The 15,306-nt window shown below is 38.3% G+C and overlaps 2 protein-coding genes and 1 long non-coding RNA gene across 7 annotated transcripts in view; 2 read left to right on the top strand and 1 right to left on the bottom strand.

Annotated features, from left to right (window-relative positions):
- The window catches only part of LOC150039413 (uncharacterized), a 510,688-nt gene that overhangs the window by 123,346 nt on the left and 372,036 nt on the right, over nucleotides 1–15,306 (bottom strand). The gene's annotated exons all lie outside the window — the stretch shown is intronic.
- LOC150039423 (uncharacterized) overlaps nucleotides 1–15,306 on the top strand; it is a 242,842-nt gene that overhangs the window by 97,908 nt on the left and 129,628 nt on the right. The window lies entirely within an intron of this gene.
- The window catches only part of LOC150039431 (protein unc-80 homolog), a 99,735-nt gene that overhangs the window by 62,562 nt on the left and 21,867 nt on the right, over nucleotides 1–15,306 (top strand). Inside the window, 3 exon segments of the mRNA XM_090327810.1 lie at nucleotides 2,075–2,275; nucleotides 11,567–11,674; nucleotides 13,741–13,879. Coding sequence (XP_090183936.1) covers nucleotides 2,075–2,275; nucleotides 11,567–11,674; nucleotides 13,741–13,879 — 448 coding nt within the window.

The raw sequence follows: 15,306 nt of genomic DNA, 5'->3' as shown, positions 1-15,306 counted from the left end.
CAGATCACCACAAATATTTGCTGTAAATGACCTATATTTACTCAGAGTTTCTAAGGGTTGGGAGTCCTAGCACTGCACAGTTGGGTCCTCTGCTTCAGGATCTTTCACAAGGCTACAGTAAAAGTAAAGTCCAGGACTATCATATTACCTATAGTCCTGAATGAGAAAGGATTTACTTCCAGAGTCACCTGCTTATTAGCAAAATTAGCAAGACCCTTTGGGTAGAAGATTTTAGCTCCTAGATAATTATTGGTCAGTCATCCTTCTTTTTCTTTTTTTTTGCCAGTCCTGGGCTTGAGCTCAGGGCCTGAGCACTGTCCTTGGACTTTTCTCAAGGCTAGAGCTCTACCACTTGACCTCCGCACCATTTCCAGCTTTTTTCTATGTATATGGTACTGAGGAATCGAACCCGGGTCTTCATGCATGCTAGGCAAGCACTCTACCACTAGGCCAAACTCTGTACATGGCAAATTGCTTTCATAAAGAGAGCAAGAGGTTAGCTAACAGCAGAAGTCAAAATCTTCTATAGTCTGGTCAGAGGAGAGCCGGCCATCACCTCAGAGTATTCTGTTGATTAGAAGCAAGACAGTAAATCAACTCATTCTGGGGAAAGAGACTTCAGAAAAGCACTTAAATTGCCAGAAGATGCGGATCACTGGTGATCTTAGAAATGTACCTATGCAAGAGATATCATGAAGCTTACTTGGAAAATTAACAGATTTCTAGGGCATTCAACCCAGAACTACTGAATCAGAATTTCCTGAGGAAAATCTAGTAACATATTTGCACATCTGCTTGGTTTGCTTGCTTTTTGATAAGCATTCATGGCATTTCTCTCAAACTGCCAGATTTGAGAATACTAGGGAATCTTCTAGTGCTTATGTGTATGTGTATGCTGCTTCATGGCAGGATAAAGAAGAATATAAGGAAATAAGCAGTGAGTCCTGCAAGAGCAGGTTATTCTGCTAAACCAGCATGTACATGTGTTAGACTTTATGGGGTATGGAATACTCTTCATGTAGTTTGACAGGATATAGTGTTGGTTGTTAATCTTTGTCTCAGAATAAACCAAACCCCTTGCTCCTAAGAAAATGAGTGCTTGTCCTGCCTGATTCAATTTACCCTTGGTCACTTGCTTTGTATTCTTCAACAAATATAACTCGTAGTCCCTCATAGGTTAGCTGTCAATGAAGGAGTAAGTATCATGAAGAAAAAAAAATCAAGAAGGTCATTTGATGAATATTTAACTAATGGTGGTTCTAAGTATGCTATTGCCATTTTAAGAGACTAAAGATTACAAACTCAGGATCTAGGAATATAGTTGACTTATGCTTAGCATGTGAATTGTCTTGGATTTAATCTGCAGAATTTAAAAAGTGTTACAAAACTCAAGGTCATCCTTCACCTTTATCTCAAAACAATCTTATAATTTCAATTGACTAAATGGGGAATTTTAGATGACAGTATTAGAGCTGGATGAATTATGAGACACAAGTTAGGATGTCCTGAAAGCCAGAGGAAAAAATATCAGATGACCAGAAATATACATGAAACTCTATGGTGGGGTTCAAGTTCTAATTCAAAGTTATTCATGAGAATGGAAGTTGCAGACAGAGCCTCAGGTTCCACCTAGGGTGCATTAGAGCTCTAGGCCTCCCACAGCTGTCAAAGGTCAGCCAGAACCTCTAAGATCAAATTTCTCACCAGTCTAACCTCTGCTGTCTGACTTCTATCACCACATAAGAGCTAAGAGCCAGGCAAGATGGTAGTTTGGACTATCCATTTGAAAGCACTTAGAAACTATAAACTCTAAAATACTTACTTTGAGTGTCTGAAGATCTCTTAACCTTTTATTGTTTCAAAGTGACCCTTTTATCAAGTATTTTGGAGAGAGAGCAAAGGTCAAATGGACCAACTTGTAAGTCTGTTCTTTTGTGGGCTGTTAAATCTTGAAGGTTTCCAGACTCCACCAGGGAAGCAGACAGCCTAATGTTCTATCTTCTGTACCACATACATGTTCAGTTTGCCTGGATGTTTGGTGTCAGGTGAAGTCTCACACGTGTTTGTATTCTAGGTGATGATCTTGCTATGCAATCAACAAAGTTTCTTCTGCACACACGTTGACTACTACCATCCACACTGCTACCTGCACCACAGCCGCTCTTGTGCCCGCCTGGTCAGGGCCATTAAATTGCTCTATGGAGACAGTGTGGATTCCCTGCGGGAAAGCGATAATGCCAGTAATGTGGCTTTGAGGGGCAAGAAGCAGAAAGAGGTGAGTGAATGATTTCTGGATAATATTCATGTGATAGGAAGCATAAGATCCCAGCCATCTTCTCTAGGAACAAAATGTTATGCAACCGCAATAATATAAACCAGACTGCAGGTTTCACTTCTGAGCAGAGACAGAAGTGGGGGGGAAAAAAACAAAAAACAAAAAACGTGTCTGTATTCATGTTCATGGGTAAATGTATTTTTCCCTAGATTGTCATGGACAAAATAGGAATACTAACAGGGAGTGATGAAAAGTAAGTTATTATGATAGGCAGAATAGTTTTCTTGGAACCTAGGAAGAGGTTAGAATGTGCAGGGCCATAAGCTTCTAGAAGCTGGAAAAGACAGGAAGAAAGAGTATCCTGTGAGCCTGCAGAAGGAAGCCATCCAGCCAGTCTGTTTTACACTTCTGACCTCTGGAACTGTACATGAATCAACCTGAGGTTTGTGGTAGTTTGTTACAAAAAGCTGGTGTTAGGAAAGTGGAGGAGAAAGGACAGGCTGGACTCCATCTTTCACAGGCGAGGACTGTTTATTGAGCTGGAGCAGTGAGGGACACAGCCTTTGTGCAGGCTTGGAGATGTGTGTCTCAGCTGGGACAGGAGCTGTTTTTTGTTTTTGTTTTGTAATATATAGGGGGGTTACAGTTACATTCTCCAGATGGTACGTGCATTACTTCTCACACATTGATACCACTTCCTATGTTTTTGTCCCCAGTTCTCTCCCTGCTACTCCCTCCCAATCATTTTGTTTTCCAAATTCTCTTTCCTATTTCAAATAAACAAATAATTGTATATGCAATATGCCAGGTAACAAAGTCAGATACCAATATGAGATTAACCAAAGGGCAACAAAAGAGAACAGAAATAACATAGTACATTTAGAACAACCATCACACAAGATAAAACTCTTGTTTCCATATCCTAGAGATCCTTTCATTTAGTCTCATCCTATATGACCTTATGTATCTAGATTTTTCATAATTGTAATCCTCTGCTAGTAGAGTCCTAGATGTGTACTAATTATTACAAATGAGGAAAACCATTGAGCCTGTCTTCCTTTGGGTCTGGCTTACTTTATTTAATCTGATTTTCTCCAAGTGTTTCCATTTCCTTACAAATGGGGCAATGTCATTCTTTCTTATGGCAGCATAAAATTCCATTGTGTATAAATACCACATCTTTTTTTTTTTGCCAGTCCTGGGCTTGAGCTCAGGACCTGAGCACTGTCCTTGGACTTTCTCAAGGCTAGAGAGAACCTTGAGCTCTCTCTGATGTACTATCTACTATGCTAATGAAACACCGAGGAGCTAGGTTTTATGTAGTCTAAGCAAGGAAGCAGAGATTAATGCAAAAGCTAGTAGGTCAACAAAAAATACAGAGTTTTTGATTGAGCCCATGAAGGCATGTCTGCAGCCAGGCTTAGATAGATTGCCCTGATGGAGTCAGGCAGTCAGCACTTACCTTGGGTGGCTTCCTTGGTATCTGTATGCACCTGGGAAAACAGAGTGGGAGTCAATCCTTCATATTCCATCTTTGGATACACAGAAAGCAAAGGCCAAGAGGAGAAGGCAAGTCCTTCTTAAAGGGTCTTCGAATACATGAAAAGAATGGGCTGAGAGGGGAGCATCATAGAGTTATGAGAATAAAGCAGATTCCTATCAGATAGTACAATTATATATTATGAAACAAACAGCACAAGGTCTTATTGTCCACAGACAAAATAAGACCATCTAGGTCCATTCATATAAAAGAAAATTGGTGCCTTCAAGAAACTGGCACCTTCCATGCATTTGGTTTCCCTTTCTTGACAACTACCCTGAGCAGCTGAACTGGCAGAACAGGAAGACGGTAATGAGGGCAGCTGCATTCCTACTAGGAAAGCCCTGAGCTACTCATCTGCCCCTCAGCAGGCATTAGCCAAGATGCTTGGCTCAATGCTGTGGGCTGCTTCTGTAGCTGTTTTCTTTTCCTTTTAAAATTTAATTTTATTGTCAGGGTGATGTATAGAGGGGTCAGTTACATACTTAAGGCAGTGAGTACATTTTTCGTCAAACATTGTTACCCCCTCCCATGTTTTTCTCTCACTTTTCCTCCCCACCCCAAGACCCCCAAGTTGTCGAGTTCATTGTCTTGTGAGTATTGCTCTTACATTGGTTCATCCTTTGTCCTTTATCTCACCATTTTGTTATTCCCTATCCCCTCCCTAATTCAGATAAATATATATGAATATATATATATACACACACACATAGTACGAAAATCAAATACAGTGACAATAGGGGATAAATCATAGGGGAGAAAATGAAAGAGAAAGGAAATAAATTCATACAGTACATTAAAAACAAGAACCATAAAGGAAAATCTCTTGTTTCTATTTGTTCATTTTACTTAGCATCATTTTATATAGTCATATGTACATAGCTGTGGAACTATTGTGATCCTCTACTAGGAAAATCCTAGACATATAATCATTATTATAAATGAAGGAAACAAAGTGGTTCTGTGGCTCAATGGTAGAGCTCTAGCTTCGAGAAAGCCCAAGGACAGTGCACAATCCCTGAGTTCACGCCCGAGGACTGGTAAAAAAAAAATAGGAGAATCAATTATGAGCAATTGGTATTCCATTCCTGTTTGTTCTTTAATTGGTTATTCTGGCAGGATACATTTGTGGTAGCCTGTACATTTTGTAACCTATCTATCAACTTGTTCATTAATATTTCAGAGGTTCACCGTTCATTCTTCTACTTTATTTGTGGTAGTTCCAAACTTACGTGCCTTTTATATATGTGAATTATCATTCTATATTTCCTTATTTCCTTCACTAAATAGCTTTATGTATTTTTTCTTTAGTGTTTATACCTAGTGTTTCTATAATCTTAATAGCATACATGTTCAATAATGTTTAGTGAAAGTTGAAGATGTAGCTCAGTGGTAGAACACTTACTAGTTGGCACAAGGCCAAGGGTTCAATACCCAGCCCTCAATTTAAAAAAAAATAACTTTTTTACTTTTAAGGCTAAGATCAAGAATAGTAGAAAATGGATAATGAAAACCCTCTCTTTTCCTTTCAGTTGCAAAGAAGCACAGGCTGAATGGCAAAATGCAGTCCCCTTCCCCCAAAAAAGATAGTGCAGTTTAGGTGAATTTTGGAAAGTCAATGTAAATGTCCGGAGACCAACTAATTTCCTACAGAACTGATGTATTTTTCTAAAGATTCAGACATTATTATGAGGCTAAATCCAAACATTAAGTCTTCATTTCCGAGGCAAGAATGAAACATATAACTGATAGCATACAAACATAATTGTATGCCAAATTTGCATGAAGCACTACATTTGTCCCTTTTAAGAAATACTACTCTGGTATTGAAATCTTAGGAAATTGTTTCCTTAGAGAGCCCGGTAGGCTGATGGAAGCTTTTCTAATTGATGAATTCCTCATTATTTCCACACTGATTCATCCCATGTATCTCTTTTTTTATTTCATTCTTTACTATGACCTGTGTGGTTGTGCAAAGGAGTTACAATTCCATAGGCCAGGCTATGAGTACATTGCTCATGTGTCACTGTTACCTCTTATTTCTTTTTTTCTTTTCTTTTTTTAATATTTTTATTGTAATTAGTAAAAGGGTTACATGATATTTGCCAGATAGAAAGTGCATTAATTCACATACATTGATACCCTTTCACATGTCTTGGTACCCATTACCCACCCCCCATCCTCCCATTTTGGTTTTCCCCCTTCCCTATCCAATTTCAAATAACCAAATACAAATATATCCAATATATCAGATAACAAAATGAGATACTGTAACAATATGAGATAACCAAGGGACAGCAAAAGAGATGAGAGATAACATACTACATTAAGGACAACAATCATTCATTATATGGCTTTTGTTTCAATATCCTAGAGGTCCATTCAATTAGCTTCATACTATATGGCCTTATGTATCAAGTTTTTGCTCTATTGCAAATCTTTGCTATTAGAGCCCAAGGTTTCTACTGGTTATGATGAATGAGGGAAACCATTGAGCCTAGGTTCCTTTGAGTCTGACTTACTTTGCTTATTATATGATTTTTTCTAAGTCTTTCCATTTCCTAACAAATGGGGCGATGTCGTTTTTTCTGACAGCAGCATAGAATTCCATTGTGTACAAATACCACATCTTGTGGATCCATTCATCAACTGAGGGACATCTAGGTTGATTCCATACCTTTGCTATGGTGAATAATGCTGCAATGAACATTGATGTGCTAGTGGGTGTAGTATGCCCTAGTTTCTGGATGGTTGGGTAAATGCCAAGTAGTGGAATTGCTGGGTCATAGGGGAGTTTAGCCTTTTGAGGCACTCCATTTTCTCCCTCTCCTCCCTGCCCTCAAGTTACATAGTTCTTTATTTTTACATAATCTACATTGAATGTGACTATTTTTGCTCACCCTTTATTCCTCCATTCCAAGACATACTTTTAATTTTAATTTTTAAATTTTATTTATACTTTGTTCTATTTGTTTACTTGTTTGTTATCCAAATCTCCTAAGGAGAGACAAGGACAGCAAGCATCATGAATGAATTGTTCTTCCAGTTTCTAGTGTATGCCTAATTCAATAACATTCTTGAATTATTATTGATTAAATAAAAGTTTACCTGAAATAATTAACTAGCATTCCTCTGTAGTCAACAGTCTTTGCTAAATGGAACAGGAGGGCTTTCAAAGAACATAGCAGAATTTTATAAAGGCCAGTATAGAAAAAAATAGACAACTTCCAAGATTTTAATAGCAACACTATCCATCTTAGAGTTCCTCATCTCTGCTTCTTTCTACCTTGGTGTGAGCCTTTTCTTGTTTTATTTATTTTATAGTTGGGCTAAATTCCCATGGTTTTATCATTTTGCTCATTCTAAAAATCACTAAAATGACTCAGAATCGGGGCCGGGAGTTTGGCCTAGTGGTTAAAGTACTTGCCTAGCATGCATGAAGACCCGGGTTCGATTCCTCGGTACCACATACATAGAAAAAGGCCAGAAGTGGTGCTGAGGCTCAAGTGGTAAAGCTCTAGCCTTGAGAAAGTCCAAGGACAGTGCTTAGGCCCTGAGCTCAAGCCCAGGACTGGCAAAAAAAAACATGACTCAGACTCTGAGTCCTTCATGCCATGGGACATGAATTTGATGGAGTTCACTCCTCTGTCTGATCCAAACACAAGTGATAAATCCTTACCAAAAAAAAAATAGAAGGCAGGTTTTTGAATTTTAATCAATAGTAGTCAAGATGAGAATTCAAATCAACTCTTATGGATTCATCTAAATGTGTATAGAAGAATATGGCATTAGTCAAAGTTCTGTATCATCTCACAGTAACTATTCGTCAGTATCACCAAGAGATGTTGGGGCTCTGAAGTTGCCTCCTTATTTGAAGCTCCATGGCAGAACCAACAAAAACATGAGATCTTCTTCTGTCCATTCTGGGTTTTTTTTCCCTAAGTAATTAGTTTTAGGTCTCCTTGTTCATTCTAGTTTATTGTATTATTTCAACCATTCATGTGTATCTCATAGTCAAGTGAAATTCCTAACTTTTCAAAGAACCACTAATGGGTGCCGTTGGAAATAGCTTTCTATTCTAGTCAATACCTAGATCCCTTTGACCCAGTTTTATATCAAGTTACCAAACAAAATGTGACTAATTGCAGCTTCTTTGGATTGTTCTAGTGGTCCATCTTCTGGAGTGCCCATCACACATGCCCCTTCCTCTGATGCCTAAGTTAAATCTGATGAGTTCACTTAAACATTGTGAGCAACCTACTGCTGTGATATGAGGGTTCTCCAATCCCCTTCTCTGCTTACTAAAATAGGCACTTTAATTGTCATAAAGCTACCCGAACATACCATACTTCCTCAGGAAATATCTCAAACTACTAAACAGCTAACATACAAGTTTGACTTATACCATCTGTTCCTAGCAGGCAGAGCTAAACACAGTTCTAACACTGGATAGCATAATTGCACATCCATTTTTCTCCTAAGCTGAGTATTTTTGTATAAACTATAGAAATAAGATTTCTATAATTTAATCAAGAAGCAATGTTCATCCATGATGCTGAAAGTCATGAAATGTCTAGCGAAAGTACAGAAAAATAACTGCAAAAATAGAGAGAATGAAATTCAAGTAATTGGGAAGACATAAAAAAAACTATAAAATCACAATGAAATAAATTGTTTAAACTTTCAACAGTAGTGTAAGTCCTATGCAGACCATTATCTCACTTTTGCTAAGTCACATAGAGAAGAAAAATAGACTAAAAGTAGAAAGAAGAGCACATATAACATTTTTAATTGTCTTTGCTCTCTCTAAAGAGCTACAGCCTACATTTTATGGTGAACATACTGTATATTATTTTGGGAAGTTTTCAAACTACATGAAATGAGTATGCTGTTTATGTTGTACATTGCTTTTATGTTTACTAGAAAGTAGAAAACGAAAAGAATACAGTATTTTTCTCTTCAAGTGCTTTGTATTCCCATTTTTTTTTCTTTTGAGAACACAGTAAACTGTAATATTTCCTTGATTCCCAATGGGTTCATTTAAAAAGTTTCTTCCATGCCCACCTCATAACTGTTGCATTGTCTAGTGTATTTTTCTTAATGTTTCAAAAGACTTCCTTTGGAACGTGAATGAGCTTTTAGATTTACCCTTCCTTTCAACACCGTCTCCTTCTATATCATTGAAGGTGAAGGTCTGTCAAAAAGATATAATTAACTTCAGTTCCTTTCCATTGGCACAGAGAGAAAAAGTCTCATTGATATGGCCCTGGAAAAACAAAGGAGCTTTATTTTGTGCAGTTATTCTGTGCTTTGTTCTGTCCACAACCTTGAGTGTAAAATAAGGAAGAATCAGAATTTAAGATAAACAAAGACTTGTCTCCATAGGGTCCTATCTTTCACCCTACTTTACTCCTCACTCCATTCTGGAGCAGTACAGGAGTCAAAGGAAGGAATTCTCTCCCCCATGTTTATGCAGATGAGTCAAGCCTATTCTTGGACTCAGGTTGAGGACACCAGTTGAAAGAAAAATTGCAGCGTCCTAAAGATGAGTCATGTTTTGTTTTTCAGATGAAATCAATTTCCGGCTGAGACTCAGTTCTAGATGCTGATTGCTGTGCTCTTACTTCCTTGATAGCTACTGTCTTTGACCTGTTACATCTTTTTTTTAATTGTAATTAATAAAAGGGTTACATGATATTTGCCAGATAGAAGGTGCATTAATTTACATACATTGATACCCTTTCACATGTCTTGGTACCGATTACCCTCCCCACCACCCCACCCCCTGGTCTTGGTTTTCCCCCCTTCCCTATCAAATTTCAAATAACCAAATACAAATAAATTCAATATATCAGATAACAAAGTGAGATACCAATATGAGATAACCAAGGGACAGCAAAGGAGATGAGAGACAACATAGTACATTAAAGACAACAGTCATTCGTTATACGGCTTTTGTTTCAATATCCTGGAGGTCTTTTCGATTAGTTTCATACTATATGGCCTTATGTATCAAGGTTTTGCTCTATTGCAGATCTCTGCTAGTAGAGCACAGGTTTCTACTGATTATGACAAATGAGGGAAACCATTGAGCCTAAGTTCCTTTGAGTGTGGCTTACTTCACTTAATAGGATTTTTTCTAAGTCTTTCCATTTCCTAACAAATGGGGCGATGTCATTTTTTCTGACAGCAGCATAGAATTCCATTGTGTACAAATACCACAACTTGTTGCTCCACTCATCAACTGAGGGACATCTAGGTTGGTTCCATATCTTTGCTATGGTGAATAATGCTGCAATGAACATTGTTGTGCTAGTGGATTTAGTATGCCCTAGATTCTGGATGGTTGGATAAATGCCAAGTAGTGGCATTGCTGGGTCATAGGGGAGTTCTATGTTTAGCCTTTTGAGGCACTGCCATACTGCTTTCCATAATGGTTGAATGAGTTTGCACTCCCACCAACAGTGTAGTAGTGATCCCTCCTGGCCACATCCGCTCCAGCATCTGTTATTATTCATTTTCCTGATCCTGGCCATTCTAACTGGAGTGAGGTGGAATCTTAGAGTTGTTTTGATTTGCATTTCTTTTATGACCAGAGATGTTGAGCATTTCTTCATGTGTCTATAGGCCATTTTTGTATCTTGTTCAGAGAAGACTCTCTTTAAGTCTTTGGCTCATTTTTAATGGGATGGTTGTTACTTCAACAAATCAGAGAAAGGCTGGATAAGTGGGACTGCATTAAGCTAGGGAGCTTTTGTATGGCAAAGGACATAGCTAGTAAATTAATTAGGAAGCCTACAGAGTGGGAGAAGATCTTCACCAACCAAACAACGGACAAAGGCCTCATATCTAAAATATATCAACAACTCAAAAAATTGAATCACTCCAAGACCTGTTACATCTTAACACTTTTGTTTGAAAATTTTTCTTTAGCCTATGACCAAAGTGTTTAACTTGTACTTTTGAGTCCTGTATTGCTTATAGTAGATTTTAACTGACTTAATCCACTACGTTTACATATCTCTGACAAAAAATTATATATATATGTATATATATATATATATATATATATATATATGTATATGAAAGAACAACCTAAAAGAGAAAAGATGTGTTTAGGCTCAAGGCTTCAGCACATTCAGCCCAAGACAGGGTGGTCTACACATGTATATGCTGTCAGACCATCATGGAAGTGGAAACCTGTAGAGGAGGAGCTGTTCACTTCATGTGGGACAGGAAGTAGCAAGAGTAAGGCAGGGACAAGATACCAATGACCTATTTTCCCCAATTGGCATCACCTCCTGAAATTTCCAGAACCTCCCAAAATACTGCCACCAACTTCAGGCCAAGTATCCAACAAACACATCAACCCATCAGGGACACTGCCTGCTCAAATTGCAACATTTAACATTTTAATACACTCATGTTTCTCACCATTTGTAATAAAATTATTCCTGAAATGGAAATTTGGAGATGCTTGTCTTTTTCTTCTTTTGCTAAGAAGTCACAGATACTACGCCTCTCTGGATCTCTATTCCTGCGCAAGTGTAAAAGACAAGTTTGTTACTAATTTTTCTTTTCTAATCTTCTTTTACATTTCAAAATTCACTACCTTTCTCAGACTTTAAAAAATGTGGACCCATAAGATTGCCTTAAATTATTCCTGCTGTGTGTGGTTTCTTTTTGTTTTTGTTTCTGATTTTGTTTAGGAAGGTATAACATCCTTATGACCTAGCTCATCCTCTTTGCAGTGTTCGGATAAGTCATGCCTCAGGACACCTTCACTGAAGAAGAGAGTTTCCGAGGCCAACCTAGAAGGGCAAAAGGACTCTGGAATGTTAAAGTATATCAGGCTTCAGGTACGGCACTGGGATCATAAACTTTCCTAGAGCATTAACAGAGAAGAAGCTACAGATAGCCTAGTGTTCGCTACACGCCATACAAATGGGTAGTGTTGACAAAAGACCCAGCTGATTGGCTAGCTAAAGTGTTATCAAGTGTGCAAGGGAGAACAAATTCTTGTTGGAAAGGCAGTGGCCCTAGGGAGATGGGCTGTAGTCACCCCTGTCCCTCCTCTCAGACCTGTGAAGCTCACATCTGAAGATGACGATACAACTCATAGATTTGGGGGATGAGACAGTCTGGATTTTAATCCCAAATCTAGTGCTTTAGGACATGGGTAAGTTGTTTCATTTCTCTTAGACTTAGTCTCCTATCTATAAAATGGGAAATTTTATAAAGCAGCCTTATCTCAATGGATTATGGAATGAATTAATTTTTTTAAAAACCACATTTACCTTTTTACTAAGTTCATGACACATTGTTTCTGCATCCTAAGCTCTGAACCTTGGTACCTGCACCCAAGAAAAATAAAAATTCATGTTTTTCTGGAATGCATTTTAAATGACTACTTGGGGTGTGTGTGTGTGTGTGTGTGTGTGTGTGTGTGTGTGTGTGTGTGTGTGTGTGTATGCATGCACATGCGTGCACTAATGCTGGAATGCTGGTACTTGAAGTGATTCAACTCAGGGCCTGGGCACTTGAACTCAGGGCATGGGCATTTTCCTTGAGCTCTTTCATTCAAGGCTAGTGCTTTCCCATTTTGAGCCACAGCTTCACTTCCAGGCTTTCTGGTGACTCACTGGAGATAAGACTCTCACTGACTGTCCCAACTGGCTTTGAACCAATCCTTAATTTCTAATCTCCTGATTAGCTAGGATTACAGGTATGAGCCACCAGCACTCAGCTTTCCTGAGCTTTTTTTTCTCAAGGCTAGTGCTCTACCATTTGAACCACACATCCACTTTTGGTGGTAAGTGTCTCATGGACTGACTTCCTTGCCTGGGCTGACTTTGAAACATGCTCCTATGATCTTAGCCTCCTAAGTAGCCAGGATTATTAGTATAAGCCACTGGTGTTCAGCAATGGTTTATTGTGAACCTATACTTATCACCTTAATTGTCTGAAGAAGTGGACTAGCAAGGATTTTATAGATGAATCTAGAATGGTAACCATCATATAAAATGGTGTTTCAACTTCACAATGACTAAGAAAACTAACTTTCTAAATGTATTCCTTTATAAGTTAGAGATTGTTTATAATTTTCAATAGAAATGTACCAGTAGATGGGAAAAAATCTTTAAAATGTCCACCCAATTCCCATGAAAATTTATGTTTCCTCACATCTTTCTTTCCTTGTAGAGTGATATTTCATTTCATTCGTCTCTAGTGGATTAAAGCTGGGTATTTCTGTTTCTGTGGAGTGTTTATTTGTTTGACAATTGGACTCCATGCCTGACTCTCGCCCTTGGCTTTTTGTTCACAGCTCAGGCTCTACCACTTGAACAATACCTCCACTTCTGGATCTTTAATGGTTAACTGGAGATAGGAGTCTCTGGGATTTGTCTGCTACAGATGGCTTCTAACTATGGTCCTTATATCTCAGCCTCCTGAGTAACTAGAATTACAGGCCTGAGAGACCAGCACCCAGCTTAAATCTGTTTCTGTGAATGAAAACATTATGAGATTAATCTTTTCATTTTCTAATTTGTTTCAACTATGAACACATACACTTTACATTTGTGTCAACTAACTATGATTTCATTTTTTTTTTGCCAGTGCTGGAGCTTGGACTCAAGACCTGAGCATTTTCCTTGAGCTTTCTCAAGGCTAGAGTTTTATCACTTAATCCACAGCACCACTTCTGGCTTTTTACTTTGCATGGTACCAAGGAATTGAAACTAGTACTTTGTGCATGCTAGGCAAGCTCTCTACCACTAGGCCAAACTCCCAACCCTATGCTTTCATTTTAGAAAGTATGTTCGGGCCATTTAAAGAAAGCAAAGAGGGGAGATGTGGCCATTAAGTTCCAGGAAGTAATCCAGCATCTTAAAGATTTTAAAACATGATTGTTATCTTTTCCCAGGTGATGAGCTTGTCACCGGCTCCTTTATCTCTGCTAATCAAGGCAGCACCGATTCTGACAGAGGAGATGTATGGAGACATCCAGCCAGCTGCCTGGGAGCTCCTCCTCAGCATGGATGAGCACATGGCTGGGGCAGCAGGTGAGGAAATACCCCTCAATTCCAGCTCTCCACATCTGCTGTCATAGCTCCCAGTATTGAAGTGAAAAAGAGAGGCACATTCGCTTTCTTCCATGTTCCTAGGTCAGGTTGGTGGCCATTTCTAGAACTCTAGACAGAGATGTGCATTCTAGGAAAGTAGATCCAGGTTTGAGTGCTTACCTCCCAATTTACTATGCGTTTGCACAGAGCAATGGATCTGTCTCAGGATGTGGGCCAGTCAGCTTCCCACCATGATAACAAAAACCTGAGCTATCAACCAATGAAGAGTGAAGGTTTGCTTTGGCTCACAGATTCGGAGATTCTATTTCATTATCTGGAGGACTCTACCTTTAGGCTTTTTGGGGGAGAGTAGCAAATAGCAGGGCTGGGCAGCACACAGCAAAGCAGAACTGCTCCCCTCCTGACTGAGAGCAACTTGTTAAAAGTAGGAAGAAATGGGAAAACTAGGGAGAGATTGTCTTTCTTAGACTCATCGGTATGCTACTGGCAACCAAAGCACCTGCTGTCAGACATTAATTCCTAAAGGCTTTACTGCTCCCAAGCCTTTAATGCCTACCCTTTAAGGGACATCTCAGATCCAAACTTTTTAACAGGTTGGTACCAAATCAGAATAATTACTCCTGGGATCTATATTTCACTCTATTTCACAAATGATAAAGTTCATTTTGTCTAACTTCTATTTACTATGAACCACTTTTGTTAACTTTATTACAGCTCATCTGAGCAATTTCTATTCTCACATTACAATATCAAAACACATTTATTGAAAAGTAAAGTGATTTGTCCAAGAAACATAGCTAGAAAGTGGTAAGTGTAAACTATGGGATCTTTATTTTTGGCTCCTTTTATATAGATTTCTGTACTTGTCTGTAGTTGTTTGAGCACTTGTGACAAAAATACAGACAGTACAAGAGTACATAAAACTACATTTTTTACCCTGTGTCCTGAGACTGCTCATTCCCTTCCTTGCAGGTACAAGTTTTAAACTTCCCAGAAATCTTTTTAAAGTACACTGTGGTTTATATCTTCATGTAACTGTAGGCTTATATTAAATATTTTCATTGCCACACAAACAGGACATATTCTAAAAGCTTTACACTCTCTTTCACTGATATATAATTGGCCATTTTTACATCAGTTTACAGTTTCTTCTCAGTCTTCTTTTTCTTAATTTTAATTTTAGTTTTTATTGCTGGGGTAATGTATAGAGGGATTACAGTTACATTCACCAGGTAATAAGTAGGTGCATTAACTTCTCACTTTTCTTAATAGCTACAAAATATTCCATTGACTAGGTAAATACACCATACTTTTCTTAACCAGGGTGTTTAAATGCAACTTTAAGTTGATTTCAGCCTTTTAATCTTTTACTGCCATAGAGCAACAAATATCTTTGTAAGATATCT

Source organism: Megascapheus bottae, unplaced genomic scaffold (assembly GCF_031878675.1).
Source record: "Megascapheus bottae isolate mThoBot1 unplaced genomic scaffold, mThoBot2.hap1 HAP1_SCAFFOLD_40, whole genome shotgun sequence".
Taxonomy (NCBI): domain Eukaryota; kingdom Metazoa; phylum Chordata; class Mammalia; order Rodentia; family Geomyidae; genus Megascapheus; species Megascapheus bottae.
This window is presented reverse-complemented; position numbering and strand designations above follow the sequence as displayed.